The sequence below is a fragment of the Crocodylus siamensis genome, chromosome 3 (genome assembly GCF_052110815.1).
Source record: "Crocodylus siamensis isolate JL-2025a chromosome 3, ASM5211081v1, whole genome shotgun sequence".
NCBI classification, from domain to species: Eukaryota; Metazoa; Chordata; order Crocodylia; family Crocodylidae; genus Crocodylus; species Crocodylus siamensis.
In genome coordinates this window covers 253,613,460-253,631,677 of record NC_143397.1, presented here as the reverse complement: position 1 = coordinate 253,631,677, position 18,218 = coordinate 253,613,460, and the positions used below count along the sequence as shown (strand labels likewise).

The 18,218-nt window shown below is 41.3% G+C and overlaps 1 protein-coding gene across 8 annotated transcripts in view; it reads left to right on the top strand.

Annotated features, from left to right (window-relative positions):
• PTK2 (protein tyrosine kinase 2) overlaps positions 1–18,218 on the top strand; it is a 347,400-nt gene that overhangs the window by 190,638 nt on the left and 138,544 nt on the right. For all 8 annotated transcript variants that reach the window (XM_090040716.1, XM_090040718.1, XM_090040720.1 and 5 more), the window contains one exon: positions 17,160–17,239. In XM_090040716.1, coding sequence (XP_089896842.1) covers positions 17,160–17,239 — 80 coding nt within the window. The remainder of the gene's footprint in view (positions 1–17,159; positions 17,240–18,218) is intronic.

The following is an 18,218-nucleotide window of genomic DNA, read 5'->3' as shown; positions in this document are numbered from 1 at the left end:
GGAAGAATAGGCGTATTACAAGGGCTCTTATTTGGGACAATGATACCTTGCTTTAAAAGGGCAGTTATAACAGGGCATATCCCTTCTTCAGCTTCTGGATGTAAAGGGTATTGAGCAACTTTGGGTAAAGGCTTAGCTGGGTTTAATCTAATTTTTACAGGCTGGGCAGTATGGATTTGTCCTACTTCATTAGCATGCTGGGATCAGAGAAATGGAGGGACAGCTTTTATTTCTTCTTGCAACACAGAAAGATCAGGGAACTCAGGTTCAGGAGGTGAGCTAGCTAAAGCGGCAAGTACTGCTATCTCATTATCACAGGGGACATCTAAATAAACACCATTAGGAGAGCAATAGATAGTACAGCCGAGTTTACAAAGCAAATCTCTGCCTAATAAATTAACAGGAGAACAAGGACTAAGGAAAAAGGCATGTTGATCAAAAACAGGACCAAGAGAAACATGTAATGGTTGGGAAACAGGATGAGGAACTATTTGATTTGAAATTCCTACAGTGTTTACAACAGCAGAGGAGAGGGGAGTTGTGGAAAATTCTTCAGCTTGAAGAGTAGAGCGGCTTGCACTGGTATCTGCTAAACATTTTGTAGAGATGCCATTTTATCACGCAGGAAACGAAGGGGTCATCTTGATTGAGTGGGAGAAGCGGGGCTGTGATGATGTTACTATTCCTCAGGCAGCCTAACAGGAAGCTCTCTGATTTGGGACAGAGAATTGAGTGAGAGGAGGTGGTGGCGAGTTAAACGTCATCCCCGGCTGGCCAGGCCGGTGAGGACATTGAGCTTTCCAGTGTCCTGGTTGGCCACAATAATGACAACTGTCATTATTTTGGGACTGAAATCCTTGTCCCATCCCATGACCACATCTTCAGCCTCTGAACAGTCCTCGGCTTCTGCCCTTGCCTAAAGTCTGTAATTGTAATGACGTTAGCTTAGTTTCCATGGATTCCTTTTTTCTTTTTCTGGCAGGTTGTACAGTGACTTGCAATGGTGACTAGTTCTGCAAGTGGCTTAGTCTGCCAACCTACAGCAATTGTGCACAACTGTTCTTGGACTTTAGAAAGAAGTCCGTGGACAAAAGCGGAAGCAACTGCTTCTGGGGCAGTTTCAGTACCAGAATGTCTTTCAAATACTAGTTTCAAGCGGTCTATGTAGTCTGCTGGGGATTCTCCTTTACTTTGTTTACAGTTATGTATTTTGGCCCGGTCAGTTTTCCTGGGGCAAACTTTAAACGCAGCCTCAAGGAGGCGTCTTTGGGCGTCTGCTAAGTGATCTCCTGTTTCGGGGTCTTGAGTAGGCCAAGTAGTCTGTGTGATGAGGCGTTTGCGGACTTTGGAGGGCAGAACACTTCTCATTAATTGGTTCAAATCTGCCCATGTTGGATTATAACAATGGATTACAGTGTCTAATTCATCTCTAAATTTTTGGGGTTCCTTTCTGATGTTAGGAAATTGTTTAACAAGGTTTAAGAGATCTCCTGGGGTCCAGGGGACAGGGACTATGATTGTAGTTTCCCCATTTGGACCTTGCCCTGGAAGTTGGCATAAAGGCATAAGCTGAGCCTTTGTAGATTTTAAAGAAGGGGCTGGACCATACTGGGTACCAGACCTTAAACAAGAGAAGGGGGTTGAGATTTCAGGAGACAGATGCCATGCCTCCGGTGGGCATGGGCATGCCCCGGGGCAGGTGATGGTTGTTGAGTGATAGTTTCCTGGTGAGGTGGGCTAATCCTGCCGGAAGAGCCTATTTGGTTACTTTTTCAGGTTCAGATTGTGCCTCGGGCTGATATGGGGGTGGTACATCAAGAAAAACAATTACATCTTCTGCAGATTCATTCTCAGTTATTTGTGGATAAAGTTGTTTTGGTGCTGATGGTACTATTGATGGGGGACCCCCTTTTGGTGCACTTTTCTGTTTTAATTCCTTTATCTGAGATTTCGGTTTTTCTTGGGAGTCTTTAAGTCAAGTAGGCCAGAAGCCCGACTAAATGTACTCCTACACACTGTACCAGTAGAACAGACCAGCACCATACCTAGGTTCCTGGTGGCCCTGGGCACACTTCTAGTATTGGGCCCTCCTTCGCCAGAGATAATGTTAATAATAACCTGACAACAGAAACAAAATTACCATTTTTGGGCCCGCTTTTTGTCCAGGCCCCGGGCAGCTGCCCGGTTTGCCCATGCCTGTGTCCAGCCCTGGAACAGACTGTATTGTTGGCCAAGATTTTTAGTTTGCAGTACAAAATAATTTTCCTACTCCTTGGTTTTGGGTCCCAAGCAAAACCAAATTCATTGGTTTCATTAGTACGTTAGGGGAAAAAGATCAGTTGTTTAGACTGGTATTGCTGCGGAAAGGCTTAATATTGTTGCGGAAGAAAGGCTTAATATAGCTAGAAGGAAGTCCAGCAAACTGGAAAACAGGTAAGTTTAACTGGGGTCTTCATAACTGCGGTGGAGTTACAGGTAGGGTGGGAGCTTGAGGCAAGAGGGAAGGCTGTTGCAGGGAGGCTGATCTGAATGATTCCAGTGAATTTTTTACTATGTTTTTGTCTTTGACTTTTATATTACTTCATTTATAGTTTAGCAATAAAATTACTTTGATTAATTTTATTTGATTATCCTAAAGGGTGAAAAAAAAGTGAAGTAGTATTGAAAGGGAGCTGCACTATGTGCAGGAAGTGTGCAAATTAATCAAAGATTTAGAATCATTATAGTTGTAAGCTACTTCTTGCTTCCAAAGGCCAAGCAGGGCTTGCAGCATTTTGGCCTTCTTGATGGTGCTTCTTGATTTAAACTCTGTTTAATACTCACCAGTTGTGATTTATTTGCTGAGCCTGTTGGCGATTATATAAATCATGAACAAATGGAACTGACTTCCTCCCAATTGGGTTGCTTTGGCTGTGGTAATGGGAGTGATAACAGTAGACAAATATTTGTCATAAAAGTCAGCAGATACATATATGAATGAACACAAAGAGCAAATGATGTGTTGAGCAGGATATTTTCATGTCGCCAGGTAACTTAGGGAAGCTCTGCAGCTATCAGACTAGATAATCATCATGGTCCCCTATGGCCTTACCATCTGTTAATGTCATTAATGAATCTGTAGCAAGACTGACCAGCTTGTACAGCCCCTGGTCACTTAGGCCTCATGGACCACACCAGCAGAGCCCAAATGCCATGGTACCCAGGGCCCCTGCTGGGTTGCATGTCACAGGCACATGAGTGCTTCTTCAGTCCGCCCCCACACCATCCACTTCCTCCTCGTACAGCACGTGTGCATGGGTACTCCTCTCCCTTGCACCACATGTGCATAGGTGCTCCCCTCCTTCCTGCCCTGTGGGTGGTTTCCCCTTCCACAGCAGGCTGGTGCATCGGCACCTGTTGCTGCACTGCATGTGGCATCTCACCTTTGGCTGCTCAGCCCCAAGTTCCCTTGCTACACGTGGTTACCAGTGCCCCCTGCACTGTAGGTCGTGCCATGCTGCCCTGCCTATGCGCACCTTGTGGAGCTGCATCAGGCAGCAGATGCAGGAGGGAGGTGGACCTATGAGACCTGAGAGCAGCAGTAGCCAGGTGGGAGCTTGGGGACTGCATGTTAACTCCTTGTGGGCTGTATATGGCCTGTGGGCCACCAGTTGGACAGCCCCAATCTATAAACTGGCAAGCTACAAAAAGAGTTAATGCTGTTGGTCCCTTCTTTTATAAAATGCCAAATGTGTTAGAATTAATAACATTGCTTCTTCTGGAAGGCAGGTAGTGTACATTAAGATCTAAGACCATGATCAGGAAAGCCTCCATCTCTGGGTTTGGAACCTACCAGTAAAACTGTTACTGAACCAGTCTTACGCTACATTTAATCTGGTGGCAGGAGAGACGGGCAGCCTTGGAAATGGTGTATATATTTTTGTATGATCTGTAATGGTCACAGTGTATAACAATGTTTGCATGAGTGGCTCATACTAAAAATCCATCATTTTTTCTTATATTGATTTCACTTTAACTAGATACATGCAGGCTACTTCATTATGTCCCTAGAAATACTTTGAAATCCTTGGACTTTATAAGGAGTGTTGCCATTTTCTCTTTCCCTTCCTTCTTTATACTTAGTTATGATCCCTATATTGCCTAATATTTTTGGTGCAAAAAGACTCATTTGTGTGTGTTGTTGACTATTTCAGTTCACTTTAAATTTTCTGTTTTATGAGTCTTCCTGTACATTAGGTTTAAAATGCAAGTTCTCAAAACTTTGCTTACAGAAAAAGTAATCTCACATAAGTGGGTTATAGACGTAAAAGTAAAGCAAAGAAAAAAAAATGGACTGCTTCTTATCTTAAAACCATGCCCCTGAAAAAGTGGAAATTTCCTGTGGGTAATTCCTTGCTGATATGAAACATCATTAGATAGCCTGTGTAGAGGTTGTGAGTTAGTTGCTCTACAGCACATTTTGAGATGGTACACTTGATTCCAGATATTATTAAAGAATTTCTAAAGGGAAATTAATTTGAAACATAAATAGACTATTGTTGTGATCCCTTTATTAATAGTTCCTTTTCTGTGTTATGTAAGGAAGGTAATATCAGAATCTATTAGTGTGGCACAAATGGAAACTTTCTATTCATAGACCGAATGAAGAAAGATTTCAATACCTAAACCGAATCTTAATCTGATTCCCCTTTGTTGTCTTTGCAAAGTGTTGTAGTCTATCACAGCCTCAGTGAATATTTTTGCAAAATATTGTAGCAGTGTAAAAATCATGTGTGCGCGAATGAAACAGATGGCTGTGTAAAGGAGCAGCTGGTAGGTAAAATGTTAGGCCTGTAGTGGATTTCTTCTGCTTAGATCATGTGTCATGGCTATGGAGTAAAAGTATTTCCTAATTTTTTGGTGTTCACAGATGTGGACCTTGCTCCCAAATTTGATAATAAATTATACCAGTTAAGATTTTTCACCAGTTACTTATATTGCTGGAAATCTGACAATTATTCCTTGTTTAAAAGTTACTATGTTGGAAAGTCATTAATCCACAGCTTATGCTGAAAAGTAAAGAAAAATGTTTTAAAAGTCTAGCAGCCACAATGAGAGTGGTTGAGAACTTGCACTTCTGCAGCTGCTTGTTTCTGCTGTCCAGCTGTGTTGGATGGGAAGCCTCCTCGTGGCTTTCTTTTTGTCCATCACACTTTTGTCTTCCGTCCCCTAACAGCATACGTGAGCACTTCTTTTGCTCAGAAAGTATCTGGAAATTTAAAAGACATTCCCACCCCAGCTGACTTAGCACAGCTTCAAGTGAGTAGCTCTAAGAAAGATGGTCTCTGTAAATATTTAAGTTACCATTTTGTGTGCCTTGACCCAGCCTTTTTCCTGACAGAAGGAAATGGGAAGCAATAAAATGGTGTAGGTATTTGCACTGATACAGTACATCAGGGAGGATATTTTTTGCCCTTGGCCACTTTTAGAGCTCTAGTTTGGAGGCAGAGACCTATGTCCGGACTGTAAGATGGCTCTAAGTGCTGGATGGGATGGATGTAAGTGAGAAGGGGGATTATGGATGCCTAGGTGTTGTGATGCATGCTAGCAGCTGGAAACGGGGCTAATGGTATAGGAGAGAGGGAACCGTGACCAGGAGCTGGCTCCTTCCTTCTGAAGAAGTGGCAGCAGGCTTCCATTAAAAGCATCTGTTCGTCTACCACGGCATCTGTGGCTGATGAGAGGAGTCCATTTATGACACATGCTGCTCCTGAGAGTAGGAAGCAAGTAAAGAAAAGTAAGAGAATGATGCAGTCCTGAACACTGTGATCTTTTACAAATATTTGAGATGCTCTGTAGATTTTTCTTTGCTCAGAAGAGAGGAAAGAGTCATTTCACCCTATCGTCAGTAAATGGGAGCAAAATTTATTTTGGTCGTCTAGAGCGGTGGTCTCCAAACTCTTTTGTTCACGCACCCCTATCAGTAAAAAATGTTTGAGCACTCACCCGCAATATATGTGTATTTATTTATTTATAAATTATATACATGTACTACTGTACTAATATATTATGTACATTATAAAACATAGACAAAAAATAGAAATTAAAAAAGGGTGAGATTAAAGATGAAATAAACAATATTTAAACATTTATTTATTTATTTATTAAGGGTACAAAAAACCTTTTTGCTCTCACTAAAAAAAATATTATTTAGTTTTTACTTTGTAATGTGGCTGATGAAGAGCTCGTACTAGGAGTAGGAGAAGTGTCACCTCTGCCATTTTCTTGCTGTTCGCTTGTGATCGCATTATTATCTTCAATCTGTGATTTCTTTGCAGGAATCCTTTTAAGCCACTTGTCCATTTTGTGAGGGTTAGTTTAGTTAAAACTAGATAATATAATTTGTAAATCCACTTAACCGGGCACACAAACTGCAATATGTCACAGTATGCTGAAAGAGAACGAATGTTTCTTCCCTCAGGATACCTCATGTACCGTACGTGACATGTTACCATCCAACATACGGACTGAGTGAGGGCGCTGGTGTCAATCTGTATATTAAATATTAGTAAAGCTTAATTTCTTTCTTTTTTTTTAGATAAAAAATAAATAAAAATACAAGTTCTAATATTTTCTTTGCACACCCCAGTGGATCATCTTGCGCGCACCCCACTTTGGAGACCACTGTTCTCGGCAAATGCAAGATTTTCCTTTTGAATGTTCTGCCTTTGAGGAGATTCACATTAATACTAAACGTGGATTTTCACATATTGCGTCCCACCACTGACAGTAAGCTAGACTTTGATTTCCAGACTGAAGTAGGCTAACAGCAGTTAAAACATACCTTGTACCTTTTTCTACCTTGCACATTTTTTTTCTCACCAGCCTGAAAATACATAAGCAGAACTGCGAGTGTTATTATTCTGTAACATTTATGTTTTGTTAATGCAAGTTCAGAGGCCGGACTTTGGTGCTCCATTGTGCTCGGTTTGTATAAACACAAAAATAAATTACTGCGTCTGTTCCAAAGACTGCAATTTTCTTCAATTGTAAAACAGCTTAGAAAATAATAATACACTTATTTGGAATACAGATTGGGGGAAGCTTAGTTTTAATGTTCTCTTTGCAGGTAGAATAATCACTGTTGCCTACTTTCTTCTTTAATGCTTTTTCAATACGCGTCTTTTCTCTGCAAGTCTAGATAAGCATTTCCTGGTACAGCGGAATGCCAATAAAGAAATGTGAACAAAAGGAACAAGCTAGTAGCAAAGTAGACCACTCGGATTCATTTAAATAAGATGTAACATTTTCATAGCTTCTTTCCCCATTTACTACAAGAACAATTGTACTGTAGCGTTGAGTCATTATAACCTGCAACCTAAAGCAAATGTAGAAAGTTTTGTTGTCATGATTTGTGGAACCTGACTGCTAAGACCAGAGGGCTGCAGAGCTTTTGAGGTGGCTGCAGGTTTCATTAATTTTATCCTTGCCAGCACATTCTGTTTTGGAAGTAAGAGAGATGTACAATACAGGCAGGTAGATTATGTGGGAATACTTTTAAAGTTGCAGCTAATCAGTAGAAATGTGCTATATCTTCTGTTTTCCACAAAATTAGTTCCATTTCATACATTTCCTTGAGTGGTGGTTCTTTTTGCATAATGGAAAAGATTGTGATATCATATTCAAACAGGATATTTGTTTTACAAAAGGCTAAAGCAGAGAACACCATTTAAAAAATAAAGCAAGAATGAGAACAATCATAGCACTTTACATCTTAATGGCATTTTCTCAGCCTGTCTCCACAGAACTGGTTACTGATAACTGATTTCCCGAGAGCTGGGGAAGAGATCTGTAGTGACCATTCTGGATGCGGGGGGGGGGGGAGGGGAAAGAAAAGCTAGTCATCTGTAACAGGAGAATAGTATAAGGAGCTTCTAGATAATACTGTATCTACCTGCTATCCTAATCTATTGATCTAGACCCCACAATAAATGTAGTTTCATCTGGCTTCACCTGCTGACACCTTTGAAAGGTGTAGGCCCTAAGGAAGCTGAGAAATTGTTTTGGGGGAAAATAGAAGTAGTGGGGTGAAATTAGGGAAGGAAGCGAATACTAAGAATTAGCGGAAAAGTTTTATGTAGAGAAATGTGATGATTGGTCTTCTGCAACAGTCTCCAAAGAGGTGGTGGTAAAAGCATTAGACCTTGAGAAAACAGGTATGATCACTATGCAGCATTGGTCAGGCTGCGGTTGGAGTACCGCATCCAGTTTTGGGCGCCACACTTCAAGAGGGATGTGGACAACATTGGAGGGTCCCTTATAGGGTTAGGGGCCTGCAGGCAAAGCCCTGTGAGGAGAGATTAAGGGCCCTGGATCTCTTCAGCCTCTGCAAATTTGTAGCCACCTACAAATTCATTGGGGGCAGACAACAAGGAATAAGAGATGCTCTGTTTACCAGGGCACCCCTTGGAATAACTAAGAACAATGGCCACAAACTGACAGAGAGCAGATTTAGGTTAGACATCAGAAAGAAGTTCTTTATGGTCAGGGTTGCCAGAATCTGGAATGGGTTTCCAAGGGAGGTGGTGCTCTCCCCTACCTTGGGGGTCTTCAAGAAGAGACTGGACAAGCACCTGGCTGGGGTCCTCTGACCCCAGCACTCTTTCCTGCCCAGGGCAGGGGGTTGGACTTGACGATTTGCTGAGGTCCCTTCCAACCCTAATATCTACGAATCTATGCCCATAAATCTTTAGCTTGTAATAACAAAAATCATAACATTCAAAGCTTTGGGTTTTGCTGTCTTTCCTTATAGTTTAGGCATGTATTCTGCAGGGCAGGGGGCTTATCTTGTATCGCACCAAGCACAATGTCAGCATTAACAATATTATGAATCATAACTGCTGTAGGAAAATCTCTTGCACTAGCCGAGGGGACTTGGATTAATGACCTATTAGGTCTCCTCCATTTAACTTCTGAGGATTTTCTTACACTGTATTGTGTGACACAACAGAGTTTTTGTTAGACTCTAAGCTGTTTATATATCTTCTCTGAGTTTGAGCACTGCTTCCTGTCTTGGTCTCCTACTATCCCAAAGAAAGGAGTGGGTCAAATTCAATAAAATGAGAGAATGCGTTATTCCTTTCTGGGTATTGGAAACAGAATATAGATAGCCATTCTGATGCTAGGTTTTTTTCCCACTTGGATTTATTGAATTTTAAAGGCTGTGCCTTATGTTTGGAAAAGGCAGCTGGGGCATCTAACAGAGAATTTTTACTGGGCAAGAGAGGTACGCATTGGAGGAAAGCTGTTGTCCCCATCTAGAGAAATCGGCACAGTGTAGATGGCATCTCTGCAGTGACAACAAGTGTATCGTCCTTGTTATATAAGTACTTTGTTGCCAACCAGTGGCAAACACATGTGCATGCCCCCACACCCGCAGACTTCGGAGCAAATTTCAAGTCCCCATTTAAGTCAGTAGTAAGATTCCAATTTGATTAGACCCTTCAATTGTAAAGTGTTTGGGACATAAAAAGTATTGTGTAAGTTTGTAGCATAAGAGAAGTAATTTTTAAGTAGTACTACAACCCTGTAGAATGTATTTCTTGTTGCATGATTTGTGTTTCTCCACAAGTGTACTTCAGCTCAGAAGTTTGGTGCATTTAAATTCTCCAGACATTTCATCTATTTGTCAAATTCACCTTGGTTTTTAGGCTTTGGTCTCTCATCAGCTTGTGTTAAATTGTGTTTTGATATGAATTTCTACGGGGAAGAAAGAACAGAGGTTCTGAACTTCTTTGGCTCTACTGAGCAAACTGCAGCTTGTGTTCAGCTTGAAGTGGAACCTGCTCCCTTTTTAGTTCCCTTTCCCACCATGTTTAAATAGCTCTACCTCCCTTGCTTGCAAATGCTGCTATTATATCTTGTTAATTGGAATCCTTCTTTTTACTTGCATGGTTATTTTGCAACATCTATGAATATATTTCCTTTTCCTTGTGTGTTTTTTTTTTTCTTTAAAAGTGTCTACAATGAATTCTGTTACTGATGTGTTGCTTCTATTGTCTGCAAAGGGACAGTTGGAGCACAGGATTGATTGCCCTTCCTAGGCAGTTGTCCTGTATTGCCAGTTATACTGTCAAGAATCCTACAATGTGTGGTTTTTCTTGCATGCTTCACTACATTCATAAATTAAAATACAGTAAGGATGCATAACCCACGTGTCACCTGTAAGTCTGTATACTATGAGGGACCACAGCCATATATTTTTTTGCCAGAAAGTGCTGTAGATTAGTTAGGGTGCCAGTAGAAGTGCAGCTCCTCACTGAGAAAGCTTTGCAGAAATCGTTCCCCCAGACCAAACGGAAATTCACTGTTGGTTCCAGGGGGGAGAGGACTCTAGCTGCTGGTTGCCAGCCTACAGCTGATTTCTCCTAGCAATGACCCCAGCTCTTCCAGTCTGACCTGTTTCAGAAAGGGAAGGGGGGGAAGGGAGAAGATCTGAGGTGCAGCTCCCAGCTGTAACTCAGAATGATTTCTGCAGAGCGCTCTGAGTGATGCCATTACCCCAAACCAAACAGAAGTTCACTGCTGGTTACTGAGGAGAGGGGAATCTAGCTGCAGGCTGGGAGCTTGCAACGGCCAGGGCTCTGCCAATGCTCACTGTTTTCAGATTGGGAGGGGGAAAAGGCAGCAGAGGGAACTCACTCTTGGGGCTCCCCAACTGGTGCTGAAGCATGGGCTGGATAAATTGGAGACCCCCCATCTTGAGGGGGGTGGGGGAGGCTGCAATACACCTACCCTACCCCCCCAGAGGGGGACTGAAAACCCCCCAGATTGAACTCCCTCTGCTCCCTTTCCCCCCTCCCATTCTGAAAACAGGGACAGGCTGGGGGCTCTGCAAACACAAGTTACACAAGAGGCTACATTGTATAATATCTTTATCTGATACCTCATGCAATGAGAGATCAGATTTTCACCCAATCGGCCATGTTTTAAGACAGGAGCGTCCAACCTTTTTGAATGTGGGGCCGGATCATGAACTTTTTATCACCCAGTGGGCCGGCGAGCCATATTCAAACACCATGTGCCGCTCTGGACTGACCAGTGCAGGCAGGGGGAAAATGTAGCTGAGCCCCTGCTGCTCTGGCTGGGTTCATCCCAACCCGAGCGGCACACAGCTCCGCCGCCGCTTCTGCTGGCGGGTGCAGACCCAGCCAGCCTCCTCCCATCCCCAGCAGCATGTGGGAAGCCGGCTTCAGCTGCATGCTGCTCCGGATGGGACAGGCCTGCCCGGGTTGGCACCAGCCAGCAGAGGTGGTGGCGGAGCCGTGTGCTGCTCGGGACTGACTGGCGCAGGTATGGGGAAAGTGCAGCTGAGCCCCTGCTGCTCTGGCTGGGCTCATCCTGTCCCGGAGGCACATGGCTACTCCTCTTCCCACACGCACTGTCGGCACCATCAAGGTGACACGGTGCGTGTGGGAGCCTTGTCCCTTCCCCAGCCCTTTAGCAGCCATTAGGAAGCTGCTGAGGGGTGGAAACAAAAGCAAACAGTGTTTACTTTTGTTTCCTGTCGCAGCACCTTGGGCCTCAGAAAATGCCTTGGCGGACCACGTGGTGGCCCGTGGGCCGTATGTTGGACAGGCCTGTTTTAAGTTGTTTATAGCCATGCGCTTATGTTTGGTCACAGCTATAAACTGCTTTTTGTGGCCAGATCAGGTGATAATTGTCACTTTTGTCTGCACCTAAAATTCTTAAAACCCTTGCTCTTTGAGTCATGAAAATCTCTGCTTTAATTTTTAAGCAGGCTTCTTATTCCTTGTGTTTCCAGAGGAAAGTGGTACATGTCATCAAAACTTTACTGGAAAGTTCAAAAGCTAGAAGACAAAGGAGAACCCAAAATTTTAAACAGTTGAAGTTGGCAATATTAACTGTATGTTACAGGCTGTAAGTTCCCTGTGGCTGGCACCATGCCTTTTGTCTCTTTGTATAGCACTGAAGATATTTTCATGGTGCTCTGTGGAACAAATGGCTTAAAGGTAATCTTGGAAGCTGTGTAATAAGGAGCCAACAGTAGAGCCATGTATAAAACATTACCATGCGACTCTGATAAAAACAAATCAGCACAGCCTCTGGAAAAATAAATTGCGTCTCTGACTTGTAACATACTTGGAAAGTATGTGTGCAATAATGGATATGCTGCCTTTTTTGAAAACCTTTTGAAAACATTATCTCATAAGATACTGTAAAGGAAAGGAACTGCAGATTAAAATGTAGTTGTGATAGGAAACAATAGTACTAATAAGCAGCTTTCTTCGTAGTGGAGAGGTGTTAATATGAAAGCACCACAGGAATCAGTGTCAGAACAAATTCTGTTCATTGTATTAGTGACTGGAGGGAGGAACTGGATACCACGCTGGTGAAATTTGCTGCTGATACAAAACTCTTTAGGTTGGTAAAACCAAGCGAGACTTTTGAAAAAGTCCATTAGAGCTAAGTGAATGAGTTGATGAAATTTAGTTTGGATAACAAATGGCCTTAATGGGCTGAACTGCCAGCTTTTCAGGAAGTAACTCGGAGTGTATCTGTACAGAACTCCTGGGAAAGGTAAGTGGAGTAACTGAAGATTTGAATGTAAAATATGTTGGTTATAATTGGTTAAAACTGTGGCCATGTACATACATTCAGTTTCTCCTGGGGAGTCAGTACTCTCCCAGGAGAAACCATGACTGTGCAGATGTTCAGGATTTTTCTCCCACAGTAAAATTGGCTACGTGGAACGGGGTGGGAGGGGGTGGGGAATTACCTGGGAACAAGCAGGGTTAAATAATTCCCTTGAAAAATAAAGTTCTCTTTAAGCAGGCTTCCAACCCTGTACACAGAACAAATATCTGTATACACTCGCAGCACAGTCCTCCAACACCCCAGGGTTCTTTGTTCCCACTCTTCTGCTCCCTCCCCCTGGAAAACTGTCTGCTGCAGCTGAGCAGAGAGCAGAACAACATGCCTCCTTCATAATCTCACATTGTGCTGCAGGGAGACGCAGGCTGACTCCAAGCAGTCTGGGCCAGCCCTGTGCACTGCTACCGTTTGTCTCCAGGCTGGCTGAGGAAGTCTGCAGAGCCTGCAGAGATGTGTGTGCCAAGACCCTCTGGCTGTGCATGCAGCATCAGTACTGCAAGCTCTCCAAGGGCTCAGCATTTAACTGTTTGTGCAGCAGTCTCCAGGTAAATTTTCTACCAGGAAAACAAACCTGGAAGAATTCTCCCAGATCATCTGCACAGATGTACGCAGCCTGCGTGACTGCTGTTCAGAAGAAAAGTAATCTTGGTTCTCTTAACTTGACTCGCTTCTGAATCCAGCATCCATGTAGGGATATATGGGGTCTAAATTCATACCTTAATTCAATGTATTTAACGTTGCAGTTTTTCCTATGTAGCTATGTCTTTAGAGAATACCAAGTATCATATATTGCTGTGCAGTCCCCAGCTAGGTACTTCCGAGTTTGATTATAGTAGTAATGTGGGCAGATGAGGAAAAGCTCTTTGCTTAAAGGCAGTGGAATTAGGCCTGACATTTTCAGTGCGAGGTCTTTGACTTAAAAATTCAAGTCCCTGCTGAGCTACAAGAATCCCAAGTTAACTAGGTATTTAGGTAGTTTCCTGTGCCTCTCACCATGCTATCAGATATAGTCCTTTTTTGTTCAAGGGCTGCTGCTTTTTGGAAAACATCCTACTATCAAAAGAGAAAGTAAAAATGCTAGTTCAGGCAAGCAGCTGCCAATGTGTAACCACTCTTTCTTGAAGCCTGGCTTCAGATGGATTCAGATGACAAAATGCTTATCTCTGGGCTTTCTTGTCCACACTAGAACACCCACCATTGCTGGCATTAATGGAGTTACAGCGATGGGAAAACTTTTTTACAAAAATTGTCAATGCAGCCTAGGAAACCAGCATCTGCTGTGAGATTTCTCCTCTGTTCCTTGCTGAAAGAGGGCTAAGTTACCATAATATAGTTTCCATTTGCTGCAGGGTAAGAGTATGCAGATGGACAGCTATTGTGGAACAGCTGACACATAGTAACTCTCCCCCACGCACACCCCCTTCTAATTTTATAGTAAATTGGTTGCTTGTTCATACCTTTGAATGGAATTTCCTGCCAAGCTCTAGACTACCAGCTGAAGTCATTTCTCCTGTTGTCTTTTGATACAACTCAGGAACTGGTATTGAGGTCAGTTGAGGTGCTAAATGATGAGGCATGCCAACCTCTAAAACTTGGTTCAGAGTTTATACCTTTTATTAGATCGGTGGTTCCCAATCTTGGCTCACAACCCATATGAGGGGCAATGCTGGCAGTGCCACATACAAACAACAAGCCACGCTGCATGACGAGAGCTCCCCCATCCCTGTCCCCAGATCACTGTCGCTGCCACACTTCACTCCCAGCAGTGGGTCACAGCAACAAAAGGTCGGGACCCGCAGTATTAGACCAACTCAGAAATCACAAAAAAATAATCTTTCTTTGCAAGCTTTTGGGCTCACACACCCTTCCTCAGGCTTAAGGAAAATTAAAGATGGTATAAGACCCCATAGGTAGAAAAATAAATTTCGTTTTATACAGAAAGATTTTTTTTTTTTTTGGCAATCTCTTAGTTGGTCTAATAAAAGGTATCATCTCTGAACCACGGGTTTGAGACTTTTGCATTTATTTTTGTCTCAGAGCAACATGGCTACCAAATAAATCCCCAAAAGATGAGGCAGTCATTTTGGTTAGTCTGGTTTAGACCATTTAAAGGCTTGAATGTAAGGATTGAGACTCTAGACTTGGCGCACGGGTGCTACTGGGAGCTGGTAGAGTGCAGAGATGAGGGGCTGTCTGCAGCCTGTATTGCCAAGGAGGAAGACTGCTGTGTTCTGGATGAGTTGCAGTGTCTTCAGAGTTGATGCTTTCGAGACTAAATAAATGTTACCACAATTCACAGGCAAAGGCTCATGCTGGTCAAGCTTATGCATCCTGTCCTTTCTAAGGACAATATCTCCAATTAGTTCAAGATGGAAGATCGTATTCCCTAAGAAAACAGTTTCCTGAGAGCTCAATAGTGCTAAGAGTCAAACATCCTCCCAGAGCCCAAATACGAAGGCAGTTGGTGAATCTGTGCCTTTGACAAGTGGAGGATGGGCTGTTGCAGCCAAAACGTCAGTCACTGAAATTCTTTATACAATTTTTTGTCTTCAAACAAGTCAAAAAATTACACCACTTAATCTGAAAGAAAAGATTGTAGTTGACAGTTCCCCTAGTTCATGAGTTCCATTACAGAAATTATCTCATAAAATGTAGATGATCTGAGTCTTCATTTAAAGCAAAAAATGTTTATGAGGTTGATGTAATAGGACTTTTTTTTGGCACTTAAAAGATTCTTTAGTTTTTTGCAATGCATAGTATATTAAATTCTAACTTTCAGGGAAAGCATCTGTTTTACAGCTATTGTTGATTACCAAGATATTTTAAATCCATATTTCTTTCTAGGAATCAGGTATACTACATAAACTAGTGATGTTTTCCCTGTGGAACTGAAGTTTGGTATCTCTAAACTTTAAGCACTTTGAACATGAAAAGTATTGTCAAATCTAAATATGCATGTTTTAATGCAAGTCATCTCATTTTATACTATCATTGTGTGTATATAATACACTATTATACACAGATAAACACACTATGAGGAGTTATGACTATGATACGTGTGTGTATTAATTCAAAGGATGGTTATAAATCATTCATGAGAACAGTTATTTCAACCTTTAATGTTAAAATTACTGTTATATGATTAATATGTATTTGAGTTGCACTAAGAGGAATTAAGAGGGCTTTTTTGTTTGTGAAAATGTTGAACACCATCCAGATGCAAGAGGCTTTTTGACATTCTTGGAGCTCTTGCATTTATTTTCGTTCTCATGTTAAAAAGTCCAGAACAACATGTGTTTTTTCCAGAGTTTTTAGTGATCATGTTAAAATAGATTTATGCCATTTACACTTACGGATATTTTCTTATGCTCCAAATATTAGTTGTTCTATTATCTCCTCTTTTAAAAGAGGATGCATTAGTCGCAGGGTTTTCGAATGCTTGTTATCATTATAAGTGCTATATCAAAGCTCATTTTGGAAAGTGTGGCTGCTCACCATACACCATTTCTTCATACCTGATCTGCAGGGAGATTGCTGAGTTTTGTGATATCAAGTGAGGAGGACGAGCAGGGCCAGGCAATCGCATATTTGCGGGGGTTTAATCAGAGAAGTTGTTGTTATTTTTTTTTTTTATCAAAGAATTTGCAATTTTTTTTATTAGAGAAAACCAGGATTCCCTGGCCATCACAATAACAGGATTACAACATTATTACTGACTAAAATGCAGTGTGAACCGTGAAGGGAAAAGTTTGCATGCTGTTCTTTTGAAATGACGTGTCTTAGGAATGCCTTTCACAGTGAAGTCAGGACAGCAGGTCCACAATGCTGTTCTTGGGCACTCTTTTCTGCATTCCAGCCCTTTTCACTGAGAGGTCTTTCCTTTTTGTACATGGTGTTTGAGAATTAGACTTGGTGAACTCTGCCTGAGCGTGAGGTGCGTTGTCCTTATTATTTTGAACATTAGTTTACAGTTACTAGTGGGTAAGTTTCCCATGGCCATGCATATCTCTTTGTACAGTAGTAATCTGACATGTATGTCTGATGTACACACACAGTTTTTCTGATGGCACATGGCAAGTGAAAAAAAAAGTTACTTGTCTAAGTGGACATGTGTATTTACTGCAGTTCATAAATTAAGTGTAAATATAAATGCACAAGCAAGCCTGGCCTTTGTTGACTGTTTTGATTAGTAAATCTATATCTATAACAAAGACACGACAAGAGGCAAATCATATGAAGTTTGCTTTAATAGAAGGAGATTTCTCTGAGGAGCTCAGCTCCCATATTCAAAAAACAAACAAACAAAAAATCACTACCATACCTTTTCTCTGCTCATGCAGATGGGAATAGGCTAAAATACAGGAAATTTACTCCCAAGGCAAAGATCTATCCAAAATTGCTTGGACAGTAATTTACCAAATAATTTATATGATGGTCAGATGAAGCAACCTTCAGTAACATTGACTTTATCCTTATGTGACACATACCTACTTATTTTACTGTAGGTGAAAAATGACTATATGTTAGAAATAGCAGATCAAGTGGACCAGGAAATTGCTTTGAAGCTAGGTTGCCTTGAAATCCGGTAAGCTGATAACTTTCCATATTTATTATTCATCTTGTTTCTAACATACTGGTATGCATTAATTTTGCAACTGTTTTTTAATTCATAGTTTTCCTGATTCCCTGATCAATATATATGAATAAAATATTATATGGCATTCTAGTGAAAACGAATTTATCATTTCAAAGAAAAAAATGATCAGACTATACAGTAACTTATTTCTAATGCATTTTTTATTACAGATTAATTCTGCAATTCCAATTAACTGCCTTTTCATGTTGCTTTTATTTGGTGCATATTTGCAACTGAATATTTCAGCCTACAGAATACATTAGTATATTCGAAGGAAAATAAGTCAGATAGTCTCATGTCCCCATACTTCTGTAAATATTATAGGTGAAGAACATAATTAAATATAAAGTAATTCTGTTTTTTCTATCTTGACTTTACTATTCAAGATTTTCAAAATGCTAATTTAAGAACACCAGTATTTTTACAGAGAAGTTTCTGAAAAGCTAAATGATCTAACCTTGTAAGTTGTGTTGATTCTTTACGTAATTCTTCCTATGTCAAACTGACAAACAGAAGCCTCTGGGAGAGTGAATGTGTATTTATCCGATTACAAGAGTCTTGAAACAAATGACCCCCTTATACCTTTTGAAGTGTATTTTCACTGTGCAATGGAGAACGTTGGGCTTCTGATAATTATTTGAGTTCTGCTGTTGTCTACCACAGGAAGATTAGTTAAAGTAACAAGATCAATAAAAAAGGGATGGTAAATAAGATGATACGGTACAAAGGAGAACTACAGACTGAACAGTGATTTTTAAGAAATAAAACAGGATTAAATTGCTAATTTTAGTAGGGTTAGCAATGAGTAGGAATTGGCACGTCAGTATTTAAGCAAGGGCATGAACTTCTTTCTGCCAGCCTTCATGGTAACTCATGAGTAAATGAAAGTTGCTTATGTGGAAATTAAAACTCCTTTCACCTGGATTCA